This window comes from Diplotaxodon limnothrissa, linkage group LG13, assembly GCF_057381915.1.
Source record: "Diplotaxodon limnothrissa isolate DT_005_m linkage group LG13, D_limnothrissa_male_GT1.1, whole genome shotgun sequence".
Lineage (NCBI taxonomy): Eukaryota > Metazoa > Chordata > Actinopteri > Cichliformes > Cichlidae > Diplotaxodon > Diplotaxodon limnothrissa.
The window spans coordinates 19,187,353-19,208,714 of record NC_140608.1 but is presented as its reverse complement, the minus strand read 5'-3'; the positions used below and the strand labels follow the sequence as shown (position 1 = coordinate 19,208,714).

General features: G+C 41.4%; 1 protein-coding gene across 2 annotated transcripts in view; it reads left to right on the top strand.

Moving 5' to 3' along the window:
• Positions 1–21,362, top strand: part of macrod2 (mono-ADP ribosylhydrolase 2) — a 438,355-nt gene that overhangs the window by 84,946 nt on the left and 332,047 nt on the right. The window contains exon 1 of one of the 2 annotated variants that reach the window (XM_085368818.1): positions 3,109–3,370. The exons of the other annotated variant lie outside the window; for it this stretch is intronic. Within the exon in view, the coding sequence (XP_085224944.1) occupies positions 3,313–3,370 (58 nt within the window). The 5' untranslated portion in view covers positions 3,109–3,312. Of the gene's footprint in view, positions 1–3,108; positions 3,371–21,362 lie in introns of those variants that run through there. 2 annotated transcript variants of the gene reach the window in all.

Here is a 21,362-nt window from a genome sequence, read left to right as displayed (position 1 = left end):
GTTAATGGATTTAGATTCCTAGCATACAATCAAGAGCAAAAGTCAATTATTATACCGTTTAAAACGCCATCTCTGCTTTTGTTATTTGGTCTCCCATCGTCTGTTCATGAGCCAATGAGGACCTCTACTCCTAGTAATTGTTACGGCCTCGTTAGGATAAGGAGTGCTACAACCACAATGACTAAGTGTCTGACCACTGCTGACATTTCATGCCCAGTTATTTTGCCAGGATAGAACATGATCCAACTCCAGCCTCAACACATCAGCACACAGTTAAACCATGATTGCCATCTTAACTGGAGTGGCTGATTGAACAGACACTTAAGCCTGGAGCATCTGCCAAAACTACTTAGACCTCCAGTGGTGTTTTTCAGATTTGTTTGCTTTCCAGCTGGAGTGGCTCTCACTTTTGTTTGAAACACAAAGGGATCTCTAGACAAGTATAAACTGTCTGTCTGTATATTGTTCACTTGGAGGCAAATCTGTATGAAATACAATTTCTGTTGTGTAAAGAAGGTCCTACTGAGGCTCTCTTTTTTTTGGCTGCTTTATTAACAAAAGTAGCTATCTTTTATTAGTTCAGGTGTGGTGACGAGGACTGCGAGGTGAGAAAAGGTCAGTCTCGGACATCACGGGCTGATCCGTGTCTTCCTCCTTGATGGGCAGAGCCGCAAAACCCGAGCCTGACCTCAGTGTGGCTTCCTCTCCTAAACTGACTGCAGACACATCTGTCAGCAGCTGTTGATAGACCTTCTCTTAGATGTACAAAGAGTCCCACTGGAGGGTGATGGTGTTGGGTTTCAGTTATCTCAGAACCAGGGGAAAAATCTGTTGCCTTGTTCATCTTTTTGTTCAAGAGGATATGTGCTGTGGTTTCCCAAGGACGTGCTTCAGTCTGTCTGGCTAGTTTCACTCTGTTTAGACAACACACTTTGTTTTGCCTCTTAATTTTTGGGAATGCTAGCTAAAGTGCCTTTTGGGGTCTGATAGCAACTAACAGGTGATAAAGTGCACTTGGTCTTGTTCTTTTATTTGACTGTCCTGAGAACAGTTTTTGTCGCTCACGACAGGCGTTCGACCAGGTAATTGATTTACTTTTGTGCTCATGCTGTGGTCAATGAATTGGGTTTGCAGTTGGCAAGCTTAGGTGTCCTATTTTTCTGACTGTCTTCCAGAACACATGGACCCAGTCTGATTGGTGCTATGTAAGCTCAGTGCTATAGATATCATTATTATGTTGTTGTTTTAACTCCCTCAACTTTCCATTTATTTGTCACTTAAGCTTAGCATTCACAGAAAAGCTTATGTGTACAATAGTCCTCGAAACTGCTCAGGGGCTCGCAGGGGAAAAGGAAGACTGATTTTTATTTATTTGGGTTTTTTCCCTGTGCTCTGACCCGAATTCAGTATCGATAGACTTTGTGTTCTTAAATGATGCCAAATTAAGGGGAACACGTAAAAAGGTGCTGCCAAAACCCCCACTTTGTTTTTCATTTACTGCTTGCTTTATTTGCATATTCATCCTCTACAGGCAATCTGCAGCGATCTTTGCTGTGGGTTTTTTTATCTGCACTTTGTCATTCTGACAGGCAGCCTTTCACAGTATCACAACGGCTTACCTACGATTTGTGGATGAGAGGCGCTATTGGTTCGGTTAGAGTATGTCATTTGTGACAGACATAAAAAAGAGACTTATAAAAAATATAATATCATTGAATGGGTTAGAGCAGACATATGTTAGGCTTCATTAGTGCTGGTTTGTATACATGTAATTGTAAAGATTATTAGCATTGCCCAAAACGGTTATGAAGAGGAAGCTTTGACTGATGGAGCTTGTGGGATCTGTATGCATATGCAGATTCCAGTGAGATGAAACGTCGCTTTGCAACAGGCATGTTTTGCTACCGTACAGTAAGATGCTGGTCTTTTCTGATGCAGATCCCACATGTCAAAGGTTAGCCTAACCCCTTAATCTCTTGGTACTGGGATGAAGGTCAGAGGGGTGGAAAAAAGAGCCAACAGCAGCTAGACTAAAGAGACTGACATCCTGCTGCTCATGCAAAGCCAGTGGCCTCGGTCAGTAGTCATCTGGGCCTTGTGTTTGTGAAAGAATGACAAGGCATGCAAATAGCCCCATCGGCTGTTTTTCCTCTCGTCTTTTGTTTTCTTTGGCTGTTTTTGTGGTTGCTGTTGTGTTTTCTGCAGACACAGAGGAACTCGGGGATGAACGAGTTCCACGAAGAAGGTAAAAGGGGGGAGGGCTAGGAGGTGACTTGTCAACCATAGGACCTCCTGATCAGATTAGATAGAGCACTCTCCCCCCACCGCACTAATCAGCACAATAAAGGAGATAAAAGGTAGAATTACCATACAGTGTTTTCGCAGCTCAGCGTACATCTCCAGTGCAGCTAATTGAAACCTTTTTCTTTTGCTTTGTAACTGTTTTCCTTTTTCTGCCATAAACGTGTCATTACCCCTACTCGGCATCTTTGTTTGTGGAGGCACAGACAGGGCCTCAAAGACAAACATGCAGTTTCCCAATGCTTTAACAGAGCAATGCAATTTTTCAGTATATGGGTGAATTTAGTACCTTGGACTTTGGATGGCTTATGAAAGGGTCACTCGGGGTTTAAAGCTATAAGAAGAAGAAGAGGAACTGTGAGTTAATGTTATCTAGAGAAACAAACTGAGTCTTTTCTGTTCTAGATAAGATAAGATAGATTATACAGCACCTCACAGTCTGTAATGGCCCTGTTGATTGGATCACAAACAGGAAGTGTGGCTCTATGGGAACAGCATTTTGGGTAAAGTGTGAGTGGGGGGTGGGAGGGGTGTAAGAATACAGAGGGGAACTCTTGTCACACAGAGCTGCCACCATTGAGATCAAACTCTTCACTTATCTATGCCAAACACTGGCTTAGTTTGCTTAGTGTGTGATCTGGATCACTCTGTTTACTCTCTGGAGTCATATCAAAAATTACCTTTTTTTAAAAAAATAAATCATTTCTATTTGGGTTTTTCCACTGCTGAGCACAATAGTACTCTCAGATGGGATATGATACTTTTAAGTCATCTACTCAAAACACATTTACATTATCTACTTCACTGATTCTGCATGATTGTCTACAATGAAATAATTCAGCACTGATGAGGTTTTCTGTCAAAGCTGGGTAGATTTATGTTGACATTTTCTACAAAGGGTTTTCACTTTACTTCACTCCACTTTACTGGGGCTGCTTGACTGACATTAAACGCCACTTGAAGGTGTTTTTGGGTAACACCTCCAACCACTCCAACAAAAAGGTCGCGTCTATGCCTCAGCGTCTGACACCAGTGCTACAGCTCTCGTCTCGAGTGGCTTGCATATCAGGTATCTTATTCCTCTACAGCCAGGAGCCACATCAAAGGAAGCTCCATAGAAAGCAGTGATGAGGGGAAGAAAAGGAATGGTTGAGAAGAGGGGACATTTCTGACTTTCCTGAAAGAAATAGACGTCGAGTAGCCACCTACCTATTAGCGCAAGAGTGTAAGGTGCTTGTGGTGGAGTTGTGAATGACACGTTATATTTAAACCGGGAGTAACTGGAGTAGACCCTTTTTATGCTTTTCTGTTGCTGGGGTGTTCCTGAGGTTAACCTTCACCAAAAAGAAGTGTATATTAGCTGTGTATTGTATTAGTGGTGACGGGGATGAAGTGTTAGTGGATTTCTCTGTGGGGGGAATGAGAACCTTGATCTTGCATGGTAATATGCTTCTCGTGTACATGTGCATTAAGTTAAAGTTCAGGGTGAACTTACAGCGAGGTATGCATTTTCTTTCAATATTAAATACAGTCGGTAAGTTAATCTAGTTAATTAAAAATCATAAAGTTTTAAAGAGAAAAGTATACCAGGAGGGTTTGCCTCCCATTTAATTGGAAAGTGTTGCACAGCACAACATAAAGTACTGACTCACTGATGTAGAAACTATGAATGTATAGATTTCTGTGCTTCTGGGTGTCATTTAGTAAAAACTTGACTGTTTGTGTTCTTTAGACTTAGAAGTGTGCACTAACAGAGACAAAAGTAAACAAAGATTTGCTGTATATGCTGCGGTAAAGGCATTGTGCACAGAAACTGTGCTTTTCCTCTTGTAATATAACCCTCTGCGTTCCAGTCTCACAAACGAACAGTAAAGACAAAGCTGTGACATTTCTCAGGCAGGTAAGAACTCCTTACAGCTGACCCATCAAAGACAACCAGTAAAAGTCAGAGGAAGTCAACCAAGCAAATCGTGGATAGAAGAGATGGGTAGGTGTGTTGGGTAAATAGAAGCGGTGTCATTATACCCAACATCAATCACACAGGCAATAACAGAGATGTGAATTTATACACAGCCATAGGAATAAACACTGGGGGCAGGAGCTGCCAGACTTTGGCAGGCGCTGATGCTGTCTCAGTGTTGGTGTGAGAATGGCTGCGATTTGAAATGGAAATGGTCCCTTTCTCTAGTGGGTGTTATTGGCGAACAGTCTTTCTCTTGATTGAATCGTAGCTGACTGCATTACGTTTCTGCATAACATTGCAAGAGGCTCTCAAAAACACACTCTTTTCTTTGTAAAGGTCACTGTTGAATATTGAAAATGCTAGCGTTTCCTATTTAGGCATCCATCGCTCTCTGGGTGTAATTTGTAGTTTATGATCCTTTTTGCTATGATCATCTAAACTTATGTTTTTTTTTCATCTCTAGTCTTCCATATTATTTCGTATACTGTAATAATATTTAAAAAAATGCAACCAACAAAGGTATTTGTTATATTCTCTCTGTTGCAGCTTCTGATGTGCAACACAGATTCTGCATTTTTTCTCTCCTCCAGCGCTTCAGCTATGCTCTCATAATGTAGCCCAGTTGAATTATTTTGCATTGAATCTTCTTTACTTTTTATGTTTTTAACTACAACTTTCCTTTCTGCTTCACCAGTGACCCATTTTTTCCCGCCTTTGATCATTAAAATTTCATTACCATGATAAGCGGCATTCCTCTAACTCTTGCTTGTCACCTGAGTATCTGCCTTGGGAAGCCTTGAATATAAGCGGATACAAATCCAACATGAATTGTTTTACGCGCTGTTTCAGTGTCGCACTAATAACTGTAATTCTTTTGCACAGTTCGTAAAAGTTAAGCCAAATTTCTGCCAAAATCCATTAAAGTTCAGTGTGCATCACAGCAGCAGCCGCCCCCGGCTCTCCCAGGAAAGGGCAATCCCAGAGGAGGGTCCATTTAACCCCTTAGGATTAGTGCTCATGCCTACTTTAGCAATGGTAAAAGGGAAAACGTCTCAGCACATTGAGTCAATAGGGACTCAGGCTTGCTCCGCTAGCTTCCCACACAAAAATGGACCAAGGGGAAAAAAAGTGAAGCTTTAGCTCTGACTTGAATAGGGCTAGATGTTTGCCCAGCCTGCTTTACCGTTTGCCCTTACCGGCCTTCACAGTACATTACCAGACCAAAAATACGAGGCTGTAATCTCAACAATATATTCAAAGCAAGTATGTGGAGCTTGCCTTGAATATTTTGTCTGCATCAGTTAGTCCACTTAAAGTGGAAGGGAGATTATCACTTTTTTTTTCACACCAGCAAAGCACGGATTGTAGAAAGGGATATGTTTTATTTGATTTAGCCTCAACATCCTGCCACCCTTGTCGTATTTCTTCATGGGTTTCTTTTCATCTCTGTCACTCTCTAAATCACGATTCACACTCTTTTTACATGTCTATATTTTATCAGACAGCATAGTTGTTCCTCTGTTAAGTATCTCTGTCTTGTCTTGCTTGGAGAGGCTGTGGGAGAGGAGAGGCATAGAGACAGTCCGGACGTGGCCCCTCTCACAAGGGTCCCTGGTAAAGTCTGTGTGTTGACTTTAGCTGTCCACTGACATTCCCTCGTGTTTGTCAGGCTTTCATCAGGGCGCTGTTCAAACAAACGCTGGCAACTGAAAACACATTCTCTCAGTAACTCGCAGAGAAGCGCACACACACACACACACACACACACACACACACACACACACACACACACACACACACACACACACACACACACACGTATGGACAGACTTCAATTTGACTTCATAGCAACAGGTGACACCCCATATAGAGCCATAACTCTAGCAGCCATATTTAGTGTTTTTAGAACAGTTATCATAAAAAATATACCAGACATTTATATTTGAGTGTATTTACAGCTGTGCATAATGTGGAGATATCCGGCAATGACTAAAAAAATGTAGTTTGATGTTTCTTCTAATTTATTTGATTCTGTAGAGTAAAATGCAAGAAAACAAGTAAAGTCTTTATTTCCTTTCAAAAAGGAAACAAAAAGACACCTGTGCTTTTACATTTGGTCTCACTCTGCCTTGGACATTTTTTTCTGTCGGAGCTGACGGGTTGGAGCCGGCCAGCGGGAATGCATCTGCCAGTCAAGCAGGAGGAGCGTCTCCTCCTGGTTTAGATTGCCTGTCTGTGTGGACAGCTTTCCAGCCTGACAAATTTCGCGCCTGCATCAGGCGCGACTGAGGTGCTGTATGAGGAACAGAGGAATGTAGGGTGTTGGGTCGTTAGCAGTGGGGGTGTTGGGTTGGGAGTGACATCACAACTGCAGAAAGGGACAGTGGTAACATCCCAGTGCGGCTGCAACAGGGATAAGCGAGAGTTTTGGAAACCAGGTGCACCCCACACCTGCATGTGTTCCTTCCACCTTGCTTAATTAGAGTTCGGTGTCCTCCTAATGAATATTCTCGCTCTTGTCTGTTCTCCAGTTGCGTGTATGTAGTTGTGTGTGGGAGCCAATGGGATCAATTGGGAATTATCTTGCCCTCCCAGGAGGATGCCTCCTTTTTCTCCTGTCTGTTTATCCACAAGAGCATACTCATGTCAGTGTTAGCTGTAAAGACTCATTTCTGATCGGCCTGATCGATTGTTATGATTTCTTGTGTGTGAGTATTAGCGCATTTTTTCTTTTACGTTTATCTAAGAACACTGGTGCTGCCTGAAAGAAATATTGAGAATATTAGTAATTAGAGTCTGGACTAAGTGAGTTACAGTTGCATCAGGTGGCTTTTACTCTTGTTTGGCAAGCAGGAGGTTCTTATTCTCATGCAGTGTGGAGAGACCCAGTTCTTTTCTGTCACCAGATCTTTGAGTGGGATGGCAGGGAGCAGTCACATCATTCATGTCATCTGAAGCTGAGTGTGTCAGAAGTAATAGAGGAGTACTCAGTCCCCGTCTTACTGTAGCGTAACAGGTTTCTGTATGTTACACAGTCATCTGCTGGGTTATAATTGGGGCTAAGGCTGCTGAACCCCTGCCTGGTTCTTCTGAAGGCAGTGACACAGAATCCTCCATAGAGACTTGCTGTGTGATTTTTCTCAAAGTCTGACAGGCGTCTGAAGCTTCTCACGTATCCAGCTGTCAGTTTACCTGAGCCATTCTTCATGTCTGTTTTTGTCAGTGGGAGACTTGTGTATGACTGTGGGGATACAAGTGTCAAGCATCGGTTTACACCACATAAGGTCTGCTCGGTGCGCCGCTCACGATGGCAGTAAACTGCAACAAAAGGAAAGTTTTCTCACTGTTACTCCTCAGCGCAAATTCAGTCACAGCAACAGAAGGTTTTCTAAGTCAAAGAAGTTCTGTTGTTAGTTTCATGCAACAAGTTTGCCCCTGCACCCTCTGCGTGTGATTGCTGCTGCTTCCACCCACATCACATGGCCAGCTGACCTTGCGCCCCCCGCACCCCCCCATGTTTAACAAACTGTCTTCCTTTGTTTACGAAGCCATGTTTCCATGGCAATAGAGCTGAATCAACCCAAACGGCATGGGTTTGCAGCCTCAGTAGGCCAAGCTAGCCTAGCAAAAGTCCACAACAGTTTCACAATAACCCTGGAACACAGTATTAGTGTTCTTAGGATGAGACACAATGAAGAAACACAGTCTGATCTCTTATATTTTTGATTCCTGTCTGGACACCAGTATGATGATCAAAGTGAGTCATGTTTCTACAATTTAATCTAGTAAGCAACAGCTTAGAAATACATCTCCCTCTTTATTAGCGTGTGTTTCTTTGATTATTTAAATGGTCACACACTGATGCTAGAGCGCCACTGGCTCATCTATTTACAGAAGGCTATTTTTGTCATACTGGAAGACAAAGTGGTCCTAGTTTTTCCTGAGCTCCTACTACCTAATGAGCTGAGACCTGAGACCTGTCACGAGAGCTCTGTCGCTTTCAAGTATTCAATAGCTTGAAGCGGACAGTGGCCATGCACTCGTTACTGTGCATGCCTGCTAGGGAAGTCTGCAGAAGCAGATGTGTTAACGCACACAGAGTCAAAAAGCAAAATGTGCAGTCACCGCTGCCCTGATCCCTACACAGGCACAGAAAATACTCTATGAGCTTAAATCCCTTTTAAATCTGCAGGTGGTTGTAGTGTACAAAGCTACATTAGGTTTCATGCACAAACCTTTCCACTTTAACACTGCTCATGTATGAATTACAGCATGTACAAAGAGACATAACAGAGAAAAATCTTAAAGAGGGGAAAAGTACTGCCATACTATAAAAGTTGGCAGTTTGTTTTCTTTTTCCCTCTCTTTAACCAACTCACTAACGACAGATAGGATTTTATGTAAGGCTCTACATGTGGTGGCCATGAATATAAATTAGGTAATTAATGAATAAAGCCAAGGGCACATTTTTATATTATATAAATATTAAGAAAATGATATGATATGTATCGTGTTACTAAAAGGAAGCTGGCTCAGCTTATTTATCTTCAGAAAAATAAATAAAAGTAGACCCAGATACGTGAAATCACTGAACAATTGAACACTGGTCTACTGCTTTTTGCGTATATGTCCACACATGTTGCATGTTGTGTCTAAGATATACAATTCACCTGAATTTCTCTTAAACCATACACCTTTGATTGCACTGCTTGTCATGGAAATTGCAGAAGAGAGTTTTTCTTATTAGCCCGTCAGTGTTGTTGCGCTCCCGCAGGTGTGCGTTTCGCTTTGCTGTGTCCACGGTGAGATTGGCTGTGTGGCTGCAATTACTTATTTAGCTTAAGTGTGGGGAAAACAAACAAAGCAGGAAAAGCTGGAATGATCAGACAGTGGCTTTTTCCCAGCCTCGTCTAATTCTAATCTGCACAGGTAATTCTTCTCAAACCCACCGAGTCCATACGAGCGATTGGATTTCAATGCATCTCTGATGAGATGTGGGGTTGGGGGAGGGGGTGGGGCTCTACCTTTGCACTCAGCTGGATTGGCGAGCAGATGCTCGGTCAAAGTGACAGGTGATAAGTGCTTTGGCAAGGTGTAAGTGAAATCTTTATGCATGTCTTGCTTGTATGTAGCTGTGCTGTCACTGTCCATCCTTCGTATGGTCGCTCTTATTTGCTGTGCCTCTCAGAGCATTTTCTTAGCTATAGAGCCACAGCTCTAACAGTCTGCTAAGCACCTGTGACCTTTTAGATAGAGTGTTCTGTTTATTTCAGTGACTAGCGCACAACCGTCTGCTTCGCAAGGTGGTGTGCAAAAAAGAAATGAGAAACTCCAACAAGTTCTGGTGTTTCATTAGCCTAGACCTTACTGGCCTCGTATGGTAATTTGTTGTTGAAATGGATTTTAATTTGTGCTTGCAGAGATAATTTCACTCAAAGCCTGCTGGATGCAGTTGTTGTAAGATGAAATGTGAAAAGTAAAGCACACTTGGACTCATAGATAAGTGGTGTCAAAGATAAATACTAGCAAAAATTTCACAATGAGGTCTCACCAACTGGAATGGCTGTCAGCATGCTGAGATTCCAACCCATGAGTGCTTTACTACATTACTGCAAGAGTGCTCAGAATTAATGGGTCGGATCGCACCCGGCTTTGAAATTAGCCTTCACTTTGAGTCAGACACTTGTAGTGGTTTGTGAGTGAGTGACAGATATGGTGAAAGCAATACCAGCAATTAATACCATTCATCTAATAATGTAGTAATCCAAAAGCTTTGTGTTTTAACTTTTTAATGCACTTAATAAGTCACTTACCAACAGGCTTAAGTTATGGGCGCAACTGCCTCTGTTTATTAGAAGAGGTAAGTATTATTGAACTAATAGATTAACAGTTATGAACTATAGAAATGTCTGTTTTTTACAAGGTGTCCACTGTAAAATAAGATAAATAAAACCGGAAAATTTCTGTGAATTCATAAGAATTTTCTGCTTTAAGGTTACAGCACAGTTGGGGCAATGAGCTACCAGAACTTTTTCTGTAATTTTACATATTTATTTCTTGGAATTTAAACCCAAATAGTCATGCTGAGAGATTTCTTTCATTTATCACAGCAGCATTTCTTTATCATGTGGAAAAACAGAGATGTACTGTCACGGTCCTGGGTCGGTGACCCAGTGTTTTGAGTTTCTTGTGTCTGAGTTTTTGTATTATGATCTTAGTTCTCTTTGTTGCCCCAGTTTATTCTTTAGTCTAGTGTCTTAGTTTGGCTTTCTTGTATTCTCTTTAGTTTTCTGAGTATTTAGTTAGCCGCCCTCTGTGTCTCCCTGTTATTGTTCTGTGTTTCTTAGTCGCTCTGTCTCCCCTAGTCAAGTCTGCGTCTATGTTACATTTCCTGTTTTACTTTGAAGGTCTGTGTCCTACGTGAATGTATTGAGTTTCGCTTCCCTTGGGTTATGTCCGATTTCTCCCAGCTGTGCTCTCCTTCTGTGCCTCGTTCCCCTCGTTATTTCACAGTGTATTTAAGCCCTGTGTTTCTCTGTGTCAGTGTTGTGATTTCACTCATGCTGTGTGTGATTCTCCCTGTGTTTCCTGGTGAGCTTTATATTTAGTTTTTCCCAGTGTAGTTTTCTATAACTTGTGATCTGTTTTTCCAGCAATAAAGCTGTGCTTTTTGAGTTTATCCCCCGTGTCCCCGTGAGTTTGCGTTTGGGTCCAATTCCTGCCTGCCACACAGCCGAATCATGACATGTACTGTTGAAATTGCACTTCTTTTTCTTACTTTGAGATCTCAAGGATTGAATGTGCAGTTAAACTACGTAAGAATGACAGAAAGGGGATTTTCGCTGATTTGACCCACTTAAGATCAAAGTGACTGTATGTGGCCCGTGATGTAAACTGAGTTTGACATCCCTGCTTCTACAGTGTGTTTCTGTTTGAGCGTTATGTGTGCAATAGGCTCTTATGGGACAGTGCGTGACAGTGAGCGCTTTCTCTGGAAAGTAAAACAAACAACCAAAATGTTTCCTCATCATCTTTGACAGTTACTTAGTATCTGGATTTTCTCTGGTTGTGGGAATAGTGAAGGATTTTTAAATAACAACACTTTCAGAGGGTCCATTTTAGGTCAGCTTTGCTGCTATCACTCTGGGTTTGTCCCCTTTTTGAGGCATCTCCAGGCCCGATCATCCTTTCTCCCATAGCGCGCTATGAAACACAATCGTTTTGGAGAATGCCCTAAATAGAAATAACAATGTACATGACTGCATTGTCTCTCACCCCGTCGTTTTTTTATTTGTCTAACTCTGAATTGCATTTTTGTCAGTCTGAATCCAGAAGACGTTCTTGTCCCTCTCTGAGCCAGTGAGCATTACTCATCGCCACATCCTGCAGAACACACAGAGACCCTGCTCTTAGCGACAGTGCAGGCGAGATCTTAAAGTTTAGAAGTGTGGTTACACTTCACTGGAGTCAATGCTGACAGTGCTCGTTGCCACATGTGCAATGAGTCTTTTTGCACATATGGCAGAAATCGCGTGTGCACCGCAGCTCTCTCCATCACTGTTGTGGATGTGACTGAATGAATGAGGAACGATGACACAAAGCCGTCACTTCAGCCAGCAGTGCTATGCATCCCATTGAAAAGAGAGGATTTGTCATGGCACCAGCAGGCTATGCAGTACATGCGGAGCAGCTTAAGGTGATTTGGCCCATATTTTTCCCATTGTTTATAGTAATGTGAATCCCCATTTAATTAGTCCAGGGAAGAATCTCTGGGAGCGCTCTCGACATATTGCACCCCCTCCCGTTGTCTCGAGGTCAGAGGGTAACTCTGAGATTTACTTAAAGTTCTGCGGCAGAGCATTTCATTTAGAGCAGCAGTCAAAGCTTCACAAAGTGTTCTCAGACACCTTCATTCACCGTGTGCATTTATCATCTGTCTAAATCAAGAGCAGGTTCTGCTTTTAGCCGAGAACAGCGCGCCAATCACATCATGCCAAAATCACTACAATATGGGCAACTCGAGATGCAATCTTTACATATGAAATTGAAGGCAATCAGTAAATTGCTGCCTTAAGTGCAATAGCAATGCATCGGTAATGGGTGGCGAACATAACCAAAGAGCTTCAGATCAGGGAGGCTAAGCCTATTGTCTCTAAGAACAAAGCAGTGTTGGAGCAGGCATGGGTGACTATTCTAACTCCTTTTGCTTCGGGCCACAAAGTTGAATTTTCCCTGATGCAAAGGTCTAATCCCCCTTTTCTCAGTCTAGCTCTCGCTCAGTCAGCCATTAGGTCTTCTCTCACGCTTGCATCATTAGTTGAGGGTCAGTTGTATCCTGTCTTTAGCCCCCCTGTGAAGTCCCTGTTGCTCTTTTTAAGAATTGTCACAATTTCCAAAAGCATTAACTCTTTGGCTGTTGAACTGTAAAACTCTAATACCCGCATCTTAAGGAGTTTTTAATCCTCTTGAGCAAAGACCCTTAAAACATAGTGATAAAACAGCTCATGCATGAATCTACACAACTGCCAAATCTATTACTGTAGCAGCACTGTCGTTGAGAAATAATTTCAACTTTTATATTTGCAGCAAATACATTTCTTCTTATTTACTGACTCTTTTCTTCACGTTATGTTACAAAAAGGTCAAAACTATTAAGAAGCAACATAACAGTTAAATAGCCATAAAAACACAAGAAGGAACTGTCATTTTCTGTTGTGGCAAAACAAAAGGTTTTTTTACAAGTCTTCATTCACACAGTTATTTGTGGGTTTTTTGCGGTTTATTTGCTTTTATTACAACAAAATTAGAACTGATGAAAAATTTCTGATTTTGTGTTTTGCACAGAATAAACATAATGTCTTGCTCTTGGCCGTTTCTGTGGTTATAATGTTCTTTGCAGCAGAAATACAGGAGCTCTCAAAGGACATTCATGCTAAATAGAAATTGGATTTAACAGCAACACATAGACCTTCTTTCAGGACGATTAGAGCTGCAGCCAGGCATGGTGTCCTTCTACATTTGCCTGTTTAGTGCTGGATTAAGCCAGTCAGAACCTGCGCGTTCACGTTCCCTTCCTCTAACTAAGTGTTTTTGAAATATCTCCTCTTCCTCTCGGGAGTTTGCAAAGCAATACTCCTAAAAGTTCAGGTGAGGGGATTCATCACATTTCCTAAACAAAAGTAGCCACTCATCTGCTAATGGCTGCTATTATCTCTCTGGCTCTTCGAGATTTGTTTTTCTTTTCTTTTGCATTATTTACTGAGTGTTTTTCTTTTAAAAATCCTTGTCACATTTGCAGCAGTTCAACAGTTTTCGAGATTTCACTCCCTCCTGTAGTTCTCATGAGGGCGAAGACTCACCATGCACTCGTAAAATTTCCAAATCTGATAAGAACTTAAACAGCAAGTGTGATGCTTTCTGCAGTGAGCTGAGCTGTAAATAGCCTGCCTCGTATTGGAGGTGGAACAAATGTCCTATTGTACTAATTTGCAATCTGGCCTAAAGCATTATTTATGTAATGCAATCATTTGGGAAACAAGAACATGGAGCTTGGGGGGGGGGGGCATGACTGCAGAACTATTAGCCACACAAATAATTATATAGTAAATGTTATGTAGTCATGAGCTGATAATTATGAAATAAAATTGGCATATTTTGCAGTGCGCTTGAGATGTGGTAAGTGGATTCTCAGTAGAGAGGAAATTGGCCATTATAAAGCCTAATTAAGAAAAATGAAGGCTTTCTTTAATCATGAGAGGAATCAAAGTGATATCCGAGGTATTATCATAGCATAAGCAGGCTGAGCTGTTCTTGTTGTCCCTATAATTCCTGCCTGTCTACGCAGCACTGTCCATGTTGTCTTATCTTAAACTCTGTGCTCCCCTTCCAAACCAACCTTGATTAAAAATATATGTATTTTAAAAAAGGAGCCCTATGTAACCAGACAAGGGAAACAAAGAGAGAAAAAATAACTCTAATGTCAACCCACTTTGTCAAAATTCTGTCATGATTGTAGGAGGCAATTAATCTCACAGGAAATAATTGAGCTTGTCCTGCCAAAAATACTCCTGCACAACTTCTTGAAAGATGACACAGAGCAGGGGTAAACACGGACACTAGTGGCTTGTATAGTCATTAATTAGGCACGGCATTGTTATTTCTCAAAAGTAGAGGCCAGCTCTCTATTATTATTTAAATTTAAACCAACTGAGTGACCTGGTGTTTTGATTTTGGTGTTCAGCAGTGACCATCTCATAAATATAAGAACAGTAAGCAAAAGAATCCCTATGTTAAGGGACCCTGTTTCTTTTTGCTTGGACGTAATGATGACATGACTAACTCTTCGTTTCCAAAAGCTAGAGTGCTGTAGGCGGCAGAGGGTCCTAACTTTGCACTAAAACCATCTTTTTAGGAGCTCTCTAACTGTAATTGTGACCTTATGCTGAGACCTTATGCAAGAACTGCTAGCACAAACTGTTTGTTTGTTGGGAAATGAATGCAACTGTTAGCCTATGCCCTGCTGTATACAAGAGAGTCATTATTAGGGGCTGGAAAACGCTTTTGCAGAAATGTGATCTTAATATGTTGCACATATAGCTTTGATTCTTGATTTTCTGCCAGATGTGTTGGGGTCACATTCTAAACATTTAAGCTTTAAACTTGGCTAGTGAGAGTATGTCCTTGGTTCAGTTGTTCTATAATTACCTTTGCTACTGAGTTGGTTTCAGCTAGATTTGATAGAAAGCTATTTTCTTCTTCTCTGCAATTACAGAAATGCATAATATGTGCACATTTTCATTATTATCAAATTCACAAGACCCTAAAAAATAAATTTCAGTTGCAGCATGTTTAGAAAGTTGTTGCCATAATTCTGATCCTAGAGATGCTAAGTAGTATTTTTACAATGACTCTTTTCTAGCAGACTAAATTTGATTTTTTTATTGCATAAGTGACATGGTGCTAGTGTTGGATTTGACCCCTGCCGCCTTGATACTTCGTGGCACAGATTCAAGCTGGAGACGTTCCTATGAGATTTTATTCCATAGTGCAGTGGTTTACACATTCACCTCACAGGCAAAGGATCCCCAGGTTGATCCCAGGAGGAGACACAAATCCCTTTGGGTTTGCATCAGGAAGGGTACGGCATATAAATCTGCCACATCAAACATGTGGAGCTACCCGCTATGGTAACCTGTTGTGAATAAGGGAGAAGCCGATAGTAGCTTGACATGACAACAGCACACAGCTTCTGCAGATCTGTTGGATACACATTTATGATGGGACTCCAAAGGTGAATCTCCAAAGTCTAGTTTGAAATCTGATGACTGTGGAGGCCGTTTGAGTACAGTGAACTCACTGTGATGTTCAAGACACCAGTTTGAGATGATTTGAGCTTTGTGACATGGTTTATTATCCTGCTGAAAGCAGCCATCAAAAGCTGGACACACTGTAGTCATAAAGAGATGGACGTGGTGAGCAACAATACCCAACTAGGGACAGATTTAGATTTGACATAATCGGTGTTCTCATTGTGACAGGAGTGACGAACATGCTCTGGCATACTTCCCAGTGAAAGTCCATGAACTATTGAATGATCTTTTTTTTTTTCTACTGGACCTCTTGTTTGTTTCTTGGCAGCTGATATCAAGACTCATCAGACCAGACGGCATGTTTCCAATCTTCTATTGTCCGATGTTGATGAGCCTGTGTAAACTGTGGCTCCAGTTTCCTGTTCTTAGCTGACAGGAGTGACACGTGTGGTTCTCTGCTGCTGTAGCCCATCTGCTTAAAGGGTCACTTGTTGTGCATTCAGAGATGCTCTTCTACATACCTTGGTTGAAACGAGTGGTTATTTGGGTTACTGTTTCCTTCTTATCAGCTTAAAGCAGTCTGGCCATTCCCCTTTGACCTCTGGCAGCCATAATGCTTTCCTTTTTTTTGGACGAATCCTTGTAAACTCTTGAGATGTCTACATGGGAAAATCCCATTAGATTAGCAGTTCGTCAGACCACTCCTTCTGTGTAAGCAACTGTGTCACATTTAAAGTCACAGCTTGAACTTCAGCAGGTCATCTTGATGTCTCAGTTGAGTTTTGTATTGAGTTGCTGCCACTTTAATGTTTTATTAGTTAGACGTGAGGTTAAGTAACCTGTTAAACTGTGTGTAGCTACTGCGTTTTCTTTTCATTAAGTGTTTGTATGTAGAAGTCATGGATATGGACATCTGTAAATTACAGGCTTGAGTATACAATAAAGTTGATTACCAATACTTCTTCCTTAAGCTGGGATACCAGAAAGCTGCTGAGAATGCATACTGACCAGCTGCTCTGTGCTATTGTTTTCTGATGAGTCAGAGCATCTGTACAGAGTGATAAATCAGGTACACACATTTGATTATTGGCTTTATTCACTTTTTTTTTTAAAAATACAGACACCTAAGAGGGGAGCTATGTTGCTATGTTGCTATGTTGCTGGCTGCATGCATACTTGAATGACTATTTTGAGTGTTTTCATAATGCACTTACATCTTTGCTAATGAAACGTGTGTAAACAAAACACACTTAGTCAATGTGTAGTTAGTGAGCTGATGAAGGACGGATTTCTTTTAAATTTGCTTGAAATAGATTCATTTCATTTAGAGAGCTGTTCCATCTATTCAGTTTGGAGATGATATGAAAACACTTAAGCCCAGAACCACTTGTAAAAGTGCAACTAATCCCTTGGAAGAGTGCAGGTTAGGGCACTCTGGGACAATACAACTGTTTTGGTTGCTTCTTTTTGGTGCCACATGTAAAAATTAGGCTTTACACTATTATGGCTTTAAGACACACATATAGGCACAAGTGTAGAGGTTAGCAATCGGGAGTCTTTCGGCGAATGCAGACAGCACACTGCAAATTTCTAAAGCAGTAATACTTCTCGTTTCCCTTTTCTTGGCTTGAATACTCATTATGTGTTCTCAGTTGAGTTGAAACATGTGTTGGGACGCCAGGCATGAACTGTTGTTTCCACACTCCTTCAAAGTGTAGCTTGTGGGAGTGGTTGTGGAAAGCCGTTTTGGGGGAGGAAGGTGGGGAATTGGGAGTGTCTTGCAAGTGCAGATTGTAGGCAGTTTCTGTTCCCAAATAGAGAAATTTTGAAAAGTCAATAGCCTTTGCTGCTGGCAGACTTTTAATTTGGCGGTGATATTATCAGATACACAGTGTGCTAGGTTTTTTCTTTTCTTTAAAAAAAAAAAAAAAAGTCTTTACCCTTTGAAAGCGTACTAGGAGTAACCCTTGAAGCTCTTTTCTGAGGGATTTCTGTGATATTTCAGGCCTGCTTATTGCACAAAATGATTGGGTTTTCATTAGAAGTTAGTGGGAAAACATTGAAACTGTTATTATGGTCGTCAAACCACGTCTTCATTGATATAGACGGAGGTGTTAGAATTCCTCATTAAGGGTAATGGGGAGGTAGTCAGTGTTTTTATGGAGGAAAGAGTTAAAATCATCTACACACAGTGCACATATGAAGCTTTAGATTGCAGCATAAGTGAAGATGTGAGGCAGCATTGCTAGATACTTGATTTGGAAAGGACCAGACTCAGATTTGACATAATCAGTGTTCTCGTTTTGACAGGAGTGATGAACATGCTCTGGCATACTTCCCATTGAAAGCCGCTGAACTATGGAATTATCTGATCAAATTTGCTGAAGTGAACATCCTGCCGCTGTCTTCCTAAACAAATAACTTTCATTTCATTTTTTTTTTCTGGACCTCCTGTTCCTCTTTCTTGGCAGCCCATTTCCTGGCTGCATGCACTGTTGTTTCCTGTTCCCCGAATCAGTGGAGTGTGGACTGACAATAGAGCGATCTGAGGGGATCTACAGGCTAGTTCGGAGAAATCAAACAAGGAGAATCAAATCATAGCCGAGTGCATTTTAATAACTTTGAGAATCAGACGCTCACGCACACTTAATTTGCGCTTTCTGTTTGGTCATTTCTGCACATATCAATTTGTGTAAAATTGCATACCGAGGTGACTTCGGGGTTTTTACAAACCCAGAGTTGTTTGCCTGTGGAAATCAATTAATTATATACACCGCACTGTATGCTATTACTGAACAAAGCTCTGAAAAACACTGTAATCATCTAATTCAGTCAGCCTTCACTGTGATTTGAACAATGAAATGTTTCAAGCTAGACGTGTTTATTATTGCTCTTGAGCAGTACTTTGTTTTAATGTGCCAAGAACAGTGGCAGCTTCTTTTCTTTTTTTCTTTTTCACTTATTGATGTTTCCTGAGCCTTTCGCACCTCCCGCGGCTTTAGAGCTGAATGTCTTCAATTTCAGTATTCTTCTTAATATATCACATACATTTCAAGGGGGGAAACTTTTAACAGTGAGATCAATAAGATGTAACCTGTTAAATAGCCCAGTTGACCTTAAACCCTTTGGTAAACATTCGAAGGAGAGCGCCCCTAACTGCCTAAATAAAACAAGTGTCAGTAGCCTGTGTTAGTCGGGGACAGAGTGTTGCTACAATGCTCCAGATGGGCAGGGCTGTATGTGCAGTTAGCGGGCTCAGAGGCATGAGGCCTGCGTGGAGCCTAAACAGATGCTGCTCTTTAAATGAGACTTCTGACATTAACAGCGGTTAGTGCGCTCCTGTGAGGCCTCCCTTTACAGCTGTTCTGAGGCCATTTCGTCTTTTAATTGGGATGGGAGAGATCATAGATTACATTAGTCGAACAGAAGACTCTGTGGGCCAATGGGCTCCCACAGTGGGACCCCTCCCTTTTTTTTAACATCCTCTGGGCTGCTAGCTTCAACTTAGCCTCCTGCTTAATCACCCTCCCATATGGAGCACCGGCCCTCGCGGACCAACCTAACTATTATCGTGCGAGAGACAACTGTATGAGCAGGTTTTGCTGGGAGAGCCTATTATTTATGGCTCTTAGTTTTAAGTTTCTGTGTGTGTGTGCATGCTGGCAAGAGGAGAACATGTGTTTGTTTCAAAAAAACGTATTGGAATCAAATCTTTACCTCGCTCCATATTTGGGTTGCAAAATGTTAGCCCGAAAGAGAAAATACATAAATACATATCATTTTTCTCAAAGCTAGTATGCCGCCAGTCTAGACTGATTGGCTGTAACCAATACCTGCTGTCTGGGAAGCAGTGACATATTATATATTTGCAGGAGACAATCCCTGTATTTATGTATGAGTTAAATATGCCCAGGAGACACCGCTGGAGATTACATATCTGCAACTGGAGTGCTAGAAAAGATTGACATACGACTGTTAACTCAATTCAAACTTGATTACCCCAAATTGAAAAATGAATGCTGCCTCTCTTTGAGGAAGAAGGGGGAGGAAAAGCAAAGAGAGGTATTGACAGAGAGGGTATCAGTGCTCCCCGAGCAGGCCACAGAGCTCAAAGATGATTCTTTTTATACATCAAAGCCTTCTGGGAAAGAGGTCAGCGTTTGTAACGATAATATAAAGTCTATGCACCGAGGTTGTAGATTGAATGTTTGCACACCCTGTTAGATGGATGAAAAAAAATAATGTCCAATAAATCTAGTGTGTCTTTCACGGTCCTGTTTCACATGTCACAAGAGAGAAGTATACGCACATGCTTTCCCTCCTAACGGACACGCTAACATGACAGGGAATGCCGGCCAGAGGGCAATGAATTTGGGCCGATCCATTTCATTTAAGCAGACGGTGCGTGGAGAGGTTAATCCTGCACTACTAGCATAGCTCTTGAATTTCCACCTCTCATGTCTGTGGGCTGTTTTTACTTAAGTTACTACTCTCTCACAGAGCTTTGCGCGGCGAGGCTGAGGCAGCTAACCACAAAAACGTATTTACTACAGTACTAATGGGTTTCTATATATCAGCTTATCTCACAGTGTCTCTTCCATTTCTATGTGCAGCTTTAGCGTTGTTTTAGCAGCATCCACAGGATCCTGCCTCATCCTGCACCAGATCTCATTAAAGATGGAAGCGAAGATTAAACCACATCCTCTTTAGCACTCTGCGGCACTGGTCAGGAGGCATCCTCTTCTCTTGTGTTACTCATAAATAAGATTGAACAGGCAGTTCCTGCAGTGGCAAAAATAATGCTTATTTGCCACACCGGTGATGGGTTTATTTAATCAGACAAGCTGACAGATGCTCTGGACACTATTATCAGGACTTGGATGTAGCAGGGCCTGAAGTGTGCAGTGGGTATTTGCAGAAAGACTAGTATAAACCATAGTGTGATAAAAGCTTGTGGTGGGAGTCATGAAGAATGCATTTAAGAGCTTTTCTGGATGCATCATCATGCATCACCATTCTAAATCATTCTGGTCTGTACTGAATTATTTTCTCTTTTTGCGGCTGTCTGCCACCTCATATTTTTATGGATTATTTATATAAGATATCCTTGTTGATTAGTACAGTACGTGACTTGGCTTTGTGACACTGACTTGATTAGGGCTGTTAGATGGTGCTTCTCCAAATGTGACTGAAGCTGTGTTTCCTTTGTGCTTTGTATAGCGGAAAGAGAGATAAGCCAATTAAACGCTTTGGAGGTTTGAAACTGTAGCCCGGCTTCATAAATGATGAACGTGGCAAGAGCCAGCAGTAGCCCTTTACTGGTGGCTCCTCAGTAATTAGAACTTCCATTAATGATCACAAATTCCCTGTTCTTTGAAGTAGCTCCTTAATCCAGACAGTGTCACATTCTTTCAGTGTATTCAGGGAGAAAACTCAAAGACACTAATCTGATGCCAAATCTGAATTTAGCAGTGTAGCAGTTATTATGCTGTAAAGGGATGCCTCTGTCGATTAATTAACAAGACAGAAACTTGTCTTCTATAAAAAAAATTAGATCATTAAAATTTTGTGGTTTCACTTTGTGATCAAATTCTTCATGTGTGAAATCTGCGCACAATAATCTTTGGTTTGATCATCTGCTTAACTTTTCTTTTTCCACATTTTTAACTGATGGCAAATGGGAGGCAGATTAAAAGCCACTATTCTACACTCGTTTAGTCAGAGTCAGTCTACCTGTCTAGCTTCAGTTTTCTCTTTTCTCCTCAATGCACTCAAATTTGGAGACACAG